Source organism: Pyrgilauda ruficollis, unplaced genomic scaffold (genome assembly GCF_017590135.1).
Source record: "Pyrgilauda ruficollis isolate IOZ18807 unplaced genomic scaffold, ASM1759013v1 scaffold6, whole genome shotgun sequence".
In the NCBI taxonomy this organism is placed as follows: Eukaryota; Metazoa; Chordata; class Aves; order Passeriformes; family Passeridae; genus Pyrgilauda; species Pyrgilauda ruficollis.
Window position 1 is genome coordinate 13,265,553 of NW_024527710.1, and position 15,459 is coordinate 13,281,011.

At 40.1% G+C, this 15,459-nt stretch overlaps 1 protein-coding gene across 1 annotated transcript in view; it reads right to left on the reverse strand.

Annotated features, from left to right (window-relative positions):
* Nucleotides 1–15,459, reverse strand: part of FAF1 (Fas associated factor 1) — a 151,406-nt gene that overhangs the window by 11,790 nt on the left and 124,157 nt on the right. The window contains exons 16-18 of the mRNA XM_041483617.1: nucleotides 6,866–6,946; nucleotides 6,454–6,531; nucleotides 3,337–3,552 (exon numbers count right to left, since the gene is read on the reverse strand). Of these exons, the coding sequence (XP_041339551.1) occupies nucleotides 3,337–3,552; nucleotides 6,454–6,531; nucleotides 6,866–6,946 (375 nt within the window). The remainder of the gene's footprint in view (nucleotides 1–3,336; nucleotides 3,553–6,453; nucleotides 6,532–6,865; nucleotides 6,947–15,459) is intronic.

A 15,459-nucleotide genomic window follows, 5' to 3' on the forward strand; every position in this document is an offset into this window, starting at 1 on the left:
TCCAAGGCACTGGTAGATGGAGGATCCTGCAGCTGGGAGGTCAAGAGGACAACCAAAGTCAGTTTGCATTTAAACTATATCATAACATTTTTGAAAAAAAAAATGCTTGAAAGTATCAGAATTACTTTGCTGCAGTTTTGCTGCAATAAGTCAGAGTTTGGGAAGGCTGTTAAGAGAAAGGGAGCTAAATACTGAACTAGAAGGTTGACTTAGCACACTAACATACATAGAGTAAGCTCTTTTTGTTATAGTTAGATGAGATTTCTGGAAGACAGGGAACTGTAACTCTGAAATCAGCACACACATTTAACAGCGCACACATTTGCTCTCACTAAGACTTTGCAGGTGTATTTAAGAATACAAGAAATACACTCTTTGCATTGAAATTTCTTTGCCAAGAAATACAATACAGCTTTTCACTCCCAAAGATGAGCTTGCCAACGTTTCCAGGCACAAGCTCCCAGCTGCCCCAAGCTCACATTTGTGACACACACTGGTGGTACAAGATGTGGTGCTGAGGTACTGAGAGAGGAGCTGGTTAATATCTCATTTCAGCACAGGTAGAAAGAACAACAGTCAGTGACAAAGACCCAATAACAAGTCACTGCATGTGCTTAACTGCTTTGGAATGTCACTGCTGCTTTAAAATCTACAAGTAGTGTCTGGAAAAGGTTAATCTGGGTATTTACTTATGTGTAGAAGTTTGTATTTACAGGAGGGTTATGATACCAACTTTAAGTTAGCTAAGGATATCTGTGTAAGCAACTGGAACACAGGACTAAGAACTAATGAATTTTTATTTATGAAAGACGTAAAAGTACTTCAACAACACTGTATCAGAACTGATGGCTTTGAACAGCAGGCAAAAATGCTCTAACAAGCTTATCACAAGAAAATGTTGATCTGGTTGAAGATAATCCCCTTGTTTTGATAAGACGGAAACACTTCTAGGGGTGTGTATGTTATTGTAAAGCAGATTAGGATAGAAAAAACTCCACAAACTTTAGAAGACATGTTTTCATCTTATTGCAGCAGAACTCCAGCAAAGTAATTCTGATACTTTTAAACACTTTTCCAAAAATGTTATGTATAGTTAAACACAGACATTTGAAATGCTCCTGTTCTCTGGAACACAAGCATTCCAAGTGCTCTGTCCTTGTAGCACAGATTTCCATTCAGGTTGGTGACATACCATACAGCAGAAGGGTCTTGATAACTTACAGTGTATTTTTAAGTGACTACAGACCACAAAGCCCAAGGCAATGGATATATACTTTGACTGTACTTCTTCCAAGCCATTCAACAATGCCTTATTTTTATTTTTTAAAATCTGCCCATGGAGTTGCATGCTTCCAACTTTCCAAACATGGGGAACATGACAGATGTCATTTACAGTTCTCAGTGGTTAGCAAACCCCTGGGGAATATTTTTTGTCTGTTGTGGCTCTGGTGGTCACAATGGCAATGGGATTCATACATGGCTGAGTCAATCAGCATGAATCATTTATGTGACTCCTCATACATGGCATTATTAGGTTGGAATCATAGAAAAAAGATGACAGGGTCTTTGCTTCCCACACAACAGACCAACAGCTCCACACCCCCACACCCTGCCACTAAATTCTCCTTTCTTTGCCTCAGCCTTTTCTCCCTGCCAGTTTCACAGATATATTGACAATACTAGCCTGTTCTAATTTAGTGGTATTTTTTCCTTTTCTACTTTTTTTTTTAGTACTTGTTCTTATGTGATTCTCCTGATAAATTTTTGAGGTTTTTTACAGATGACTAGCATTCATAATGATGATGATGTGAATAAGTACAGAAACAGCCAGAGTAAAGTGAAAAACAAATGTAAAAAGCTGACAGTAATATACCTGTAGGGTATTTACATTAAATATGTATTACATCAGAAATAAGTTACAGGTGGGGAGGCATGACTTGCAAAATGCTTAAAATATACAACCCCATTGTTTAGACTGCACAACACTGGTTTCCTTTGTCAAGTACACTGAACCATCAGTAATCCTGGAAATACAGACGACTTCTAGTCTTTGGTTCCACTGGAAATGATACTGCATGCTTAAGAAGTAAAGTTAATTAGTGATTAATGAGATTCCTTAAAAGCTGCTTTTCAGTCTGACGGATCAGGATTCCCAATACAGGGCAAGGTGGAAGAAGAGCTGTAAGCACTGCAATCCTGTCCACAGTTGTGCCAAAAATGGGTCAGAAACCACATCCACTCAAAAGCCTGGATGCTTACTAAGGATGAGCTTCTTCTCCTTTGCAGTACTTACAAATAAGATGATAAAGTAAGAGGTATCTGCTACAAACTACTGCAAACAGGTCAATCAGAGCCTCATCCCTAGTGAACTACCCCAGGGGCAATGATGGGAAACAAAATGAAAAAGCAATCCAAACTACTGAACTCCTTTGGTGAAAAATGGTCTAACCAGTCCCCTGGAGATGCCTCCAGCAAACAAGACCCCAGCTGGTCCAGAGCTGCCCCACTCATCTGCAGTGCCCAGGCAGTATGGCCAAAGAGCTGCTGAACTTCACCACCACTGCTTGGCTCTGTCCTGACATCTCTGCCATGCCCATTCCCTTCACCTTTTATCCAGGGCCCCTGCACAGCTGGACCCACTGACTTTCATCTTTGCTGTAGCAATGACTAAATAACAAATAAAAGTTAATTAGAGAAGAAAACACAGAGGTGGTTTTTCAAAGAAATTTAGGAGCAAGCACAAAAATTATCTGTTGATTTATCAACAGAATTGGCTACTGCAAGCAGTGAGCAGTATTGATCCTGAAAATCAGCCACAGCACGTTCATCATACAATTCCAAGGTAGGAGATGTAATTATCTACTGGTATTATGTAACAGGTGGATCAAATATTTATTAGCATATACTTAATAGTTCATAACTGGGTACTATCTGATGCTGAGCCTTATTCATAACATCAAGTTGCATCCAAATGGCAAAACCAGAAAGATCAGAAGTGTAACAGACCTAAACAGTGAACTACCAGCAGTGCTGATGGAGGCTCTTTGTAAACAGGACATGAGCAAAGCTGGCTCAGCATATTCAAGTTTTCACTGAATATGGTCCACAACTTTTTCTGAAATGTAGGATTTTTTACAATGTCACTGGAGGCAGGTTTCACAGCTCTGTATGTAACATCTGACAGCACTGGGCAGCCAGCAGCTGGCTTAGAGCTTGGCAGCACTGGAACACACCCAGGCACACAACTTTTACCTTCTATGCTATAACACCCCAGCCCATCCAACCCACAGGAGCAAGAAACAGAGGTATTTATTCCTGAAAGGTCTATTTACTCACATCTCTCCTCGGAAAGGTGCCCAGCAGCTTGTACTCCTCCCAAGGATATCCCTTGGAAGCTACAAAATCAAAGACAACCTGCAGCTTGCTGCTGGCCAGGAAACGCCGCTCAAAGAATTCTCCGCTGGGCGTCCGGATGCGGAGTTTGCTGACAGACTCAGTGCTCTCCTCCTTTGGCTCGGGGGGCAAGGACTGCTCCAGAGACAGCCTGATGGCCTAGGGAAGGAAAAACAACCATTTTTTCTAATGCTAGCAACAGAAGAAAGGGAGAAAGCTTTTCTATTTATTTCTTCTAGAACTTCAAGATGTGTCGCAGTGCTCCAGAGTCTTTATATCTCAATGACAAAATAATTTTTATTCACTCCTTAATAACAGCCCACCAGACAAGTAATTAAAATAAATCCTTCTTTATAACACATATTATTAGGTCTACAGTTAATGCACGATGGGATATGTAATTTAATCATTTGGCAGAAAGCCTTGGAAAAAAATTGAATGAGAGAATAATTGTCAAGTGGCCAATTGCTTCCTTAAAGGGTATAAATTAAAAGGCAGTAAAAGTATTTCTTTAAAAGCACTTGTCAAATTGTCTTCCTCTTGCAATGGTAATTGACCATTTGCAGTAGACTAGACCCTTAATGGCAGTTCAGAGTGAAAAGAAATATACGCAAGAAATTTACTATAAATAAACTGAAACACTGTTAAAAGATGCAATTAAAAATGCCACAAATGTACATTAGATACACAGAGGACATATAGAAGTAGGAAGAAAACTGGGAGAAGAGAAATGGGAGCTTGAAGATTTAAAATTGGTGATAGTAGTAGTAGTAGTACTTACAAGAAGATTGTTCTAAGTACAGCTGAACATGTTTTCTGCCACAACCTGCATGAAATCATCCCTCAAATTGCAATGACACTACATGGCAGTCACATGTGTATGACTGTCTTCCTGCTAACATTGCTGATGTCAAGACTTTAAGGGCAGGACCCCGGTCTGTGTTCTCTGTCTTCTCTCTCTGTGAGCTGCTACAGCACCAATCCTTTGATTAGATTTTCTTTTTTTCATATAAAATTAATGGCTAACATTAGACTGCTGAATGAGGTGGGCTTGACTTTCAAGGGCATTTTTGGTATTCATGAGCAGCATCAGTATCTGCCAAAAATTTGATCATACTCAGCTCTGTTACACTATCACCTCACTTAAGGTAGCACTTAAAGAGAAGGTAAATGAATGGAAGAAGCAGCACAAACACACTGCCTGCCCCAAAATGTGCCTAAAAGGCAATTTTTCAAACTGAAGAGGCAGTCAGACAGGGATGCATGGATTTACCCATTTTCAAGGAACTTTCAGTATACACAGTTGCTATTTGTGCCTTTGAAACGCCCCCCAAGGTCATTTAGTAACAGAAACCGATAGAGGCTGATTACGCTGCAGGGAAAGGAGTGGGCAGAAGCAAGATTACAAAGGCTTTTAAATAGTCTACTTCTTACACACACACCTCTGAGCAAATTATATCTCAGTATAAATATTTATACATAGAATTTCAGTTCATTTTTGCTCATCTACTATGAGATATTTTAAATAGATTCTATTTTAATTTTCTCCCTCTCCATTCTCAACCACCTGCTTACTATTTCACTGTTTTGACATTTCCCCACACAGTATAACAACAGATGCTACATTATTTACTGAACCCAATCAATTATATTATAGAAAAATAAACAACAGTAGCTCATTAGAGCTCCTTCCTTTGTGCAAAGAGTGCGTCGCTCCTCAAAGTAACCACTCAACATAAAATGGCACTTTACAATGGATATTTTGTACCAGCAAACCAAGTCAGAAAGCAATGACATGATGAATCACATTAAAAACTCTTGGACCCGAGCAAGCAATTTCAGTTTGTTGATAAAAAGGTGTTCAGTATGTGAAGAGCTCAATAGTCAGATTTTAAAATACAAACTGAACATAAAGCCACTTCTGTAAGTAAACACTGTTGCAAAACAATTCAGTCCAAGTAATCTGTATACTTGAAAATGGGGAGTGTTAGTAAACATTATTGTTAAAATCCCTTTTGTTCTACTAAGCAAACAGATCCTATTATTTTCATTACTGCACTCTGCATTAAAACAGGGAAGCTCAGGTGTATTTTGGTAACATGGGCCAGTGCTGCAGCCTTTGCATAAGAAAACCATTTCCAAAAGGCCAAGGTATCAGAAAACGCTCAGGACCAGATGTAACGAAGCAGAAATAATTATTGTTTCCATGCATGCAAAATAACTTCGAAAAGAAAAACATATTTCTTGCTTGAACCTGAGTGTGAGCTGATTGTGAGCCTGCTCCTGCTGCAGTGGATTCATGTTCAGCTGCTGTTAACCTCACAGAATTGCCATCTCACAACCAGTCTAGACCCTGCAAGAGCCTGCAGGAGCCATCTCTGAGAAGCACTGGGACCCTGAGCATTTACCAAATTGAGAGAACCTACAAAACAGTTTGAGGAACAGTATTCTTCACAGCACAGGCTTTCTGTTTTCTTACAGAGGCTTAGAGACATAAAGTACTTGTTAAAACACAATTTTCATTCATCATAAGGAAGATTCTGTAGAAGACTGTTCAGAAATTTTTTTAAGTACACAAATTTCAAGATTCTGGATTTTATTTTCTTAATTTTTTTTTTTTTAGTAAGTGGATTGTCTCCCAAATTAAATTTGGTAACTTGTTTGATCAGAATTGCAGGTAGGCTTTGTGCTACTTCCTGGAAAAAATGAAAGGGCTCCATGTTTTTAAAAGGAGTGGCTGCAGAAAACAGGTTAGAGCCTCCCAAAGATTCCAGCATTTATGGAGCTCATTTCACAGATCTCCTGTGAGCAGGTCCATCAAATATCTGGCTGTATCTGAGACTCAGATGATAAAACAGAAAAGCCATTAAACAGTGGATGAAAATTATTTAGCTGCACTAAGTTTCACAGATATACAGTAAGAAATCAATAACAGTGAAGAAAATTGATCACATAAAAACTATGCTTTGAATTGAAGTTGCAGTGTGTGTTGAATGACAGTTTCAGTGCTCATAAGCTTCATGAATTCATAAAGTTATCAGAAAAGGTAAAACATCTCACCTCACGTTCCTCCTCCTGTTCTTTCCGGATCTGTTCCAAGCGAAACTGCTCCGCCATTTCTCTCTCTTGTGCTTCCCTCTAACAAACACAAAGGGCAATCCCACATAAATATGTGATAAATACAAATGCAAAGAAATTTTTAAATGTTTCCATAGAAATTAATATAAGAGATAGGATATTTAGTAAGCAATACTTTCCTGCCTTTCCTTTCCCAAATGAAGCCAGGACAGGTTTAGCTAAAATATGCAGTCAAGTCTAGTCCTAGTGACTTTATCTGGTGCCACTTTACAACATGGAGGACTTTAGGGTCTCATGTTCAGAGCACAGCTGAAGGCAGGCAGTCCCCTGCAGCACAGAGCATTCCCAAACCCCAAAGGGTTCTCATCCCATGGGTCTGTGCCCCTGCACACACCTTGGCTCTGTCAGCCTCCAGTGAGATGCGGTACGCTTCGTCCTGCTCTCTCTTCACGTTTTCTCTGGCTTCACGTTCATCCTAAAGGTAAAAAAAAAGAAAACAAAATCAAATAGTGGACCAGTATGATAAATATCTTTATGCTCCTCAGCACTCTTTAATCCCAGTGACTTCAGCATCACTCAACTACTGCTAGGAGAAACACATTCAGAGATGCCTCAAGGGTGACTGTGGCTTTAGAAATTCTGACTACCTGAAGCTTTGATTCAGTTGCCAGGGAGGGGAATGGGGTGTCCAAGCCCTGGCCTGGGGGCTGGATGAGGCACCCAGGCTCTGCACTGAGGGCCATGGCAGGCACGGACACCTGGGGAGGAGCAGCTTCCAGTGGAGGGGTCACTGCAGGGGGGTATGGGCTGGAGTTAGGGGTGATTTCCCTCCTGCACCCAACAGCTTGGATGGTTTTGTAACAGGGAAGTGTGGTTTAGATGCTGAGGCTGGATTTTCATTGGCTCTCTACTCAGACTGACAGTGGGTAATGGCTGGTCTTGACAGAGAAAGCCCAATCCCAGGTTCTTCCTGGGTCAAAAACCCCTCAGCAGGGTCCATCCAGGGTCATGACTAACAAACATCATCCAGAAGCCTCAATTCACAGTGCTGAATATTATACAAAGATGGGAAAGTAGCAGGTCCTGCTCTGAAGTATCTCAAATGGACAGATGCAGGCAAGCAAGGAACAGGAGGTTACCATGCCAGCAAAAAGTATCTTATCAACAATCACAGAACAAAAAATAAAGATTTAGTAAAAACACACAAATGACAAAGCAAGGCATCATCCACACAGTGGAGGATCAAAGAGTGTATATCCCCAAAAGCTGGAATAACTGCACTGGGGTGATGTCAAATAAAGCAAAGTGTACAATCAATAGTTTCATACCCTGCCTCTGAAGCAGAGACAGTGGCTGCTCCCCTGTGCTTACCTGTATTACATCTCATAATCCCCCCCAGAGCCCTGCAGAGGCTGCACTGGTCCCTACAAAAATCAATAGGATTTAGCTGTGAGACTGCTGGTGGGCTCAGCAGGGTCTCCCCTGCAGTTCCCAGTAACACAGCAGCTGCACTGGGGCAATCTGTCCCATGTTTCACAGAAATTAAAATCTACTACCTAGTGCTTCTTGAAGAATTATATAATCTTCCTATTCAGCTGCAACATTTATTCCACATAAAAGAATCATTTTGCTAAGTGATCAATTTTCTCCTCAAAACATCATTATTTGGCAAAAACTCAATTCTGAATGCTAAGAACTCATGCTAACTGTAATTATAACAACATACAAACATGCCAAGATGTTCCTCAAAAAAACCTCTAACATCTCAGTGGTTAAATCTCTAAAGTATAATGCAAACACAGGAGGAAAGGACAAACTGCAGGGAGAATTATACAACTTCCACTTGGAAAGTAGCAAAATCTTTTCAGACTAAATTCTTCTTCCTTACAGAAACAGGACCCAAAGTTATTCTACAATCAGTGTGTCCTGAATTTCATTCCAAGATTTAGAAACCATCACTTCATTCAGCAGAACCAAAACACGAGTAGAAGCAATTCTTGCAAAATGCAAAAAAGGGCAATAATCATCAAAAAACCTTCTCTTTTCCTGGCTACTCTGGACATTGACAAGTTTTAGTTGTTCTGCTCATGGAACTTGAACCTGATAGCAAAACTACCCTACATGAATATTCCATTTATGAGACGAGGGGGCATTGAAATAATTAAACAGATCCCATTTTTATGTTTTCCAAATATGAGGAAAGCTTGTTGAATACACAGAGGTTTTCCCAGTTCTTCTCATAGATGGAACATAACAGTAAAGAAAAAAACTTTGTGCTATTTATACTGAAACTTTTCATACACATACTGAAAATTTATCTTAGAATAGTGAGAACCAAAATAACCTTTCCAAATCAGCTCACTAAAGGAAGATGACTTGAGGTTATCTGCCAGAGGACAAGGCTTTAAAAAATATTTAGAATTATTTCAACTTTTATGTTTTTTGACTCCATGTATCACACCTAAGTCCACACATTGAATTTCAAAGGCCACACAAGTTCAGTAATGTCCAAAAGAACTTTGAAAGATTAGATACAACTATTGCAACTACAGGCTCTTCTCCATCAAAGATTGCTAGCAACTAAGATAGTTACTGTAGTCTATACAAAAAAAAACCAAAAAAAACCCCACCCTGACGTTATAGATTCTACAACTAGAACTGAAACATGAATTCCAGGCATTAAAAAAAAGTTAAAATGCTTTCTTCCCTATTCATTGCAGTTATCATCATCATAGAAGTGGATTATGAAAAAGATGTCAGGAATGTGAAGAATTACCACGCATGACTGCCTGGTCCTCATAGAAATATGTGAGCCACATCTAAAAGTAAATGACTGCCACTGAGCCCTACACCTCATTGAAATAATACTGCTCTTACTGAAACAGACCTTAAAAACAAACCTGGAATGCAGAGCTCTTTGGGTAAGCACCAGATGTAATCCTGTGCAATGCCTCTTTGTACCTGTTTCTGTGTTAATACTTCTGTTTGCTAATACTGCTCACACTCAACAGGAACCAACTCCTCCACAGATTTTATGGCTAAATTGTGGTATTGTTTGGTTCAGAGTTACACCTTGGACAAATTTTAAACATTACACGAAGCAGTTCTCCCTTTTGTAATGCAGTTTCTTATCTTAGTCATCTGTCCCTCTAGAGAAGGATGAGGATGCTTCAAGGTCACCAGAAAGCAACAAAAGAAACTCACAGTAGTGACAGGAAAAGCAGAAGAAAATATTTTGCAAAGAATTTTCCACTGCACTAACAAAGAACATGTCAAAGATAGTCATGCCACTAATAATTGATATAAAAAAATTCAGAAGTGTTATCCATTAATAAAATTTGAGGCAGCTGACAACTTTCCTGTTAGACCCTACATAAATTGCAGTCAGTATTGACTGAACATCACTAAATGCATCTCCACAGTGCTTTTGCAATGAAGGCAGAACTGGCATCTTCCTTATTCAAGAAATCAAAGTATAAACCGACATGGCTTATCCTGGGCAACTTAAAAAGCTTTCATCAGAAACAGGGGAATTCCACAGCAGTGACTGAAGGCTGGTGTGAATGCAAACCATCCACATCCCAAGGGTTTGGGGCTTGAGACAAGGGGAGAGAAACACACATTTCTGCTTTCCCCTTTTGACAATGAGACAATGGGAGGACATACATTCAATGGAAGGTTGGAAATCTGAAAAAAATTGCTTTTATTCACAAAACATATTCTTCAGTTTTGACTTTACTATTCTGCTTCTTAGAGATGCAGTCAACCCAAAAATATCAAACACTTGTGAGATAGCTACAACTGACCAGAGAAAACCTTCTCCTGAGGAATATCCAGTGCAACAAGACTAAGAAAAACTGACAGATAAAATTAAGAGGAAATTTAGGATAACTCTCTCATATAACTATTTCCTAAAACATTTGTTGAAGTTAATCCTGAAATACCTAGTGACAGGCATTTTCAGATGCAGGACGATGGACAAAGAGAGGTTCTTGACTGAATTTAGGACAGCAGATTCTACAAGTTAAAAATATTCCACTTTTTCAATGGGATATTTTGCTGGAAAAGTCAGCATTTGCCCCTCTGGGGCAAATTTTTTCCTATTTATTATTGTCATTTCTGAAGGCAGGATTTAATGATTTAACCCCAGGAATCAGCTTTGCACCTGATTTGTCTCAGGGGGCTGTGTTATATTATTCCCCATTGTCCTTTGGGACCAGTTTTACTGTGAAGTAAAACTGGACGAGACAGAACTTGAGAAGATACCCAGGAGCAGAAGACATTTCTCAGTGCACCAGTGAGTAAAAAGCTATTACAAGAAAGAAAGAAAGAAAGAAAGAAAAAAGTGTATTTACAAATGCTGAATGTCTATCTGAAAGACAGCTCATTTCACTGAACCACTCCTGAAATTAAAATCTGCAAATGCTTAAGGCTATTCATGAGAGCATTAAAGAGAAACACCCCTTTGTCCAAACAAACCAGTGCAAGAAAGGCATTAATTTGACTCACTAAGATGACAGACTTGCACATTGTATTACTTAAACATACATGATGGGGAATACATGGCAGGAAAAAGTGTACACAGAGTGTGTTGGGTGTATGGGAACAACAAGGACAAAGCAAATGGACATTTTAGCGGTGGCAGAACCACAGGAGGAGGCAGGATGGGGCAGGGTGAGGGGCAGAACAGCACAGAACCACCACTGGATCCTGCCTGTCCACAATGAAGGCTGAAAGCTCAGTTCCAGATTCCAGTTTTGGAATTAACTCAAGTGACACAAAGAAAACCAAACCCAAAACCTTCAAGGAGTCCTGCAGTGCCTTTCTGTGGGAAAAGAGCCAGCCAGTCCTGATACACTGAGTGGAGCCATCAACATGTACAGCCTAAAAGCCACAGGGACTAAAGATATTTTATCTCTTTTTCTTTTCTTTCTCTCTCTCTCTATTTCCTTCTCTCTTTTCTCTCTTTCCTTCCCCTGCCATTGCCTTGCACTTTGCCAAGGCTCTAACCATGCTGTAAACTCTTGCAGGCAGCACTTGCACCCGCCGGGGTGTGTGTGGCCAAGTGCTCAATGGGAAGCCCCTCGTTTGGGCTGCTATCATATTACAAACACAAAATCAGAAAATTTAATCAAACAAATTTTGATTACTGTAGTTTAATTAGTTATAACTAGTAATAATTAGTAAATGTGCTAATTAGATTTTTGAGGGGTTAAATCCCAATCTTTGCTAGATGGCTGTCATCACCATAATGCTTTTGCGCTTTGGAATTTAATGGATTTCGTGTATTCTCATAATTTCTTGTTGTGCAAATACTATACACCATGATACACATGACAGTGTTAGATGGAACACAGATTATCAGGTATTCAGATGCCTGATTTCTACCGATTTACATCAGAGCTTCAGTCCCCAGCAGAAATTTCAGAGGTCTCTTGCAGAGCTCATGGAAGCACTTCCCCTTCACTGGACAGCAGTGAGACAGAAAAGGAGGAAAAGACATGGTGATAGTAGGCTTCTCACAGCACAGCCATGAAAATATCACTTGGCCACTAAAGCCCCAAAGGGCTGTGGCAAGGAAAAGAGAAAAAAAGAATTTATGCTGCTGGTTTGGAGTTTTGGTTTTCCTTCACATGTTTTTAAAATCCTCATCCAGATATTAGTGAGGAAGGACCTGTGTTTTCCTCAAGCTCTAGAGGTATCTATGAAAGAGATGTCAGCCAAGAACAGAGAGGAAGGATGGTGACTGCAGGCCTACAGCTTTCTACAGCTTATCTTCAGACAGAGTCTGTTTACAGCAGTTTTTCCAGTTTAAAAATTCTTAAGTGTCTCTCTTTTACACTACAGAGCAGTGTGCTGGCAGACATAGTTTAAAGTGAATGAAAGGTTTCAACTGGTACTTGTAAAAATAAGAAGGTCTCTGAAGCAACTGTGGGTATTTCCACCTTGATGTTTAATCCAAGAGCAGGAGTGCCAGTGTTGCATAAGGACAAAAATAAACACGACCAGACACCTACTGTTACTTAAATGTGGACAAGTTGGGCCAGCTGTGTAACAGTCATTTCTTTTACAGTAATAAATGTTGACAGCAAAAATAAAAAATGCATTACTGAGGCATCATCAAATGAGCCCTGTCATTACATGGAAACTCCGCCCTGTATAAGCTTGTCAAAAAGTGTTACTGTAATCCTTTGAGAAGCCTCCTCCTCAGGCAATGAAGAAAAAATGTTGAGGATCAGCCCAGAACAGGTGTGTTGTGCTGTAATGCCAGGATTTAATCACAGATCTCTTCACATTAATCTCACAAAGGAACTACCTCGGATCTATTCGGGCCCATCACGCCACACTGAGATGATTATTTAACTGTCCAATTAAAGCAAGCAAGCTCACAGGGTGTTTAAAAATGGACATTCCAGGGCGTAGAATATTTTACAACTATTGTTTTCCTAGGCCCAGCAACAGGTATTGACACTTAAGAGGAACTGCTACCCAAGAGGAACTGATACTACATGCTCCTTTCAAAGTCAGTGCCTGAAAAGTCTGAGTGCATACCTTGATTAACAGTGGCAGAAGCTGGTTATCCCTGCTCTGAGAGACCCTCTCTTGCTTACAGGACAAACTCCTTAATGACATTTATTCCCTCTGCAAAACCCCACTGCCTGAGCAGTAGCTAGGGTGTCAACTCCTGTAGTGGTGACCAGGGGAGCAAACATGGTTAGAAAAGGAAGTGTGTCCATCAGATGCAGGAATCATTAGTGCAGCTGCAGAATAACTCTGCATACACAGCTTGAAGCTGGACTTCAGACCTGACTGCACTGGGAAAGGTGGGACTGTATCCTGGCCAAAAGGCTTCACTGGTGATGGTCACTGAGCCCACAACTGAATTATCCATTGGCCACTTCTAATCAGAAGAGCCCTGTGAGCACAGCAGTGTGCTGCTAATCCAATTTTGCTGTTTGTGGCTTATTCTTACAGCAATTTTAGGAGCAAAATTATAAAAACAGACACCTAGACTGTGTATGTACAATGGCACATCAACAGCATGGTCCAAAAGAGGCAGGAGGTTTCCAAAATGTCATCTGGCCAACGCAGCAACAGCTCATGATTGACCCAGAACCCTGGAGAGGCAGGGAAAAGAATGGGACAGCAGGCTGATCTCCCTTGAAGGAAAACTTGGGAGAGGAAACAAGTGCAGAAGTTACACACCAGGACAGGCATGTTGGGTTACTATGAGCATCCCAATGCTTTTAAGGTATTTCTTTGGAGATTATGTAAGAGTACAACACACAAATCTAAAAATTAAATCCAACTGCTAGTTAAGTAATGGTATTTTAGCACTTGACACTAAAAAAATATGCAAGAGATTTACCCCATTAAAATCTTATGAGTCTAAATTGGTAAATTTTACCAATACATGGATATAAAAGCACAGGATTTAGCTAAGCATATTATTGCCAGCAGTTAATGAGGTGGCTCACTCAGGTGAGGTAAGTTGGTAAAGCTGCTCTGAGCATCCCACCTACACCCTCAGCAGCTGCTCAGTGACAGGGAGCTGCCTGTAGCTACAGCCAGCATCAGCTGAACACCTGGAGCAGCTGCTGGAGTGGTACCAGTCCTCCTGTACCCAAATAACCATCAGAGGGCACTGCAAAACACTCTGTGCCAAACAGGATTATGCAATGGCTCTGCTGGAAGCTTTCATGTGCATGAGAATTTCAGCTGCATAAACTCACTCATTACTGACTTCATGCTGTCATTTACAAATGTTTCCAGTTCTGGTTCTCTCTCACACACACACTTCTGTTTACAGCAATGCTACACTGATGACTCCTCTTTTTAAAGCACAAAAGAATTTTCTGCTTATCTTCTTGTGGTTTTATGATGACTTATTGTTGCTATTAAGAAAACAGTAACAGAAACCGGACTCTGTATCCTGTTTGCTATTGTAATATTTGGGAAAAAATTGCACCAACTGCAGTAAGATTTTAAGAAAGAAAAGGTGTTGATGTTTGAACACTTGAAGTTGTCAAGTACAAGGCTTACAAGAAAGCTACATGTTGTGTAGCTAACCACAAAAAGGCAATATTTTGTTTTCAGGCTGAAGCCCTCTGTTGAGTACTGCTTGTCAAACACTCCCTCTCTGGAATAGTAATTTCATAAAGCAAGGTTATTTTTTGTTTTGAAAACTTCCTGCTTCAAAGGCAAAGTGTCTGAGATCACCTTTTCAGTGTGCTTGTAACGAGTGGAGCCAAGGTGTAAGTAAATATCCTATCTGTGTATAGAACCCATAGTGTCTGGAAAGCTGCCCCCAAAGTTTATGAAATTTTCCTTCACTTTTCTGAATGTCAAAGTGTGTTAGAAAAAGCTCCTGTTGGGGAAAAAATGTCACTGGTGCTTCCAGTGACAGAAAAATGAAGGACTACAGAAGACTTGGACAAAGGTAGATGTTGGAGAAATGTATAAAAATCAATTTTCCATTCTCCCTAGATAGGGAGAGCACTTGGGGAAAGAAGCCAGGAGACAACAATCCCATGTGGAGACTGGACTGTCACTGTCACTGCTCTTGGACACCCAGGGAAGGACAAAGAGCAGCCCAGGACAGGAGCCAGTTCCTGGTTCTGGTCTGGTGTTCTGTTCCTCACTCTGTTCCAATCCTATCACTTCTAGTTTCTTCTATCCCTTGTTTGCTCTTATCTCTCTGACTTTATATGTTTCTGTTTCTCCCAGTTTCTTCCTTTTTATCAGCTTTTATAGTTTTTAATTATGAACCTCTCTTGGAGCTTGTCTGCGATGTAAATTCCACCTTCTTACTAAAGCATTAAAAAACCTCCCATACTCAAGACACTCCTGTTAAAATGCAATAAAAAATTCTGTTATATCGTGCCTTGGATTTTTGTTGTAATCCTCACATTTAAATTTGTGTTCAGTATTAACAAAATTAAAGTCAATTTCTTTACCAATGAATTACAGGTAGCATATATAAAGAAG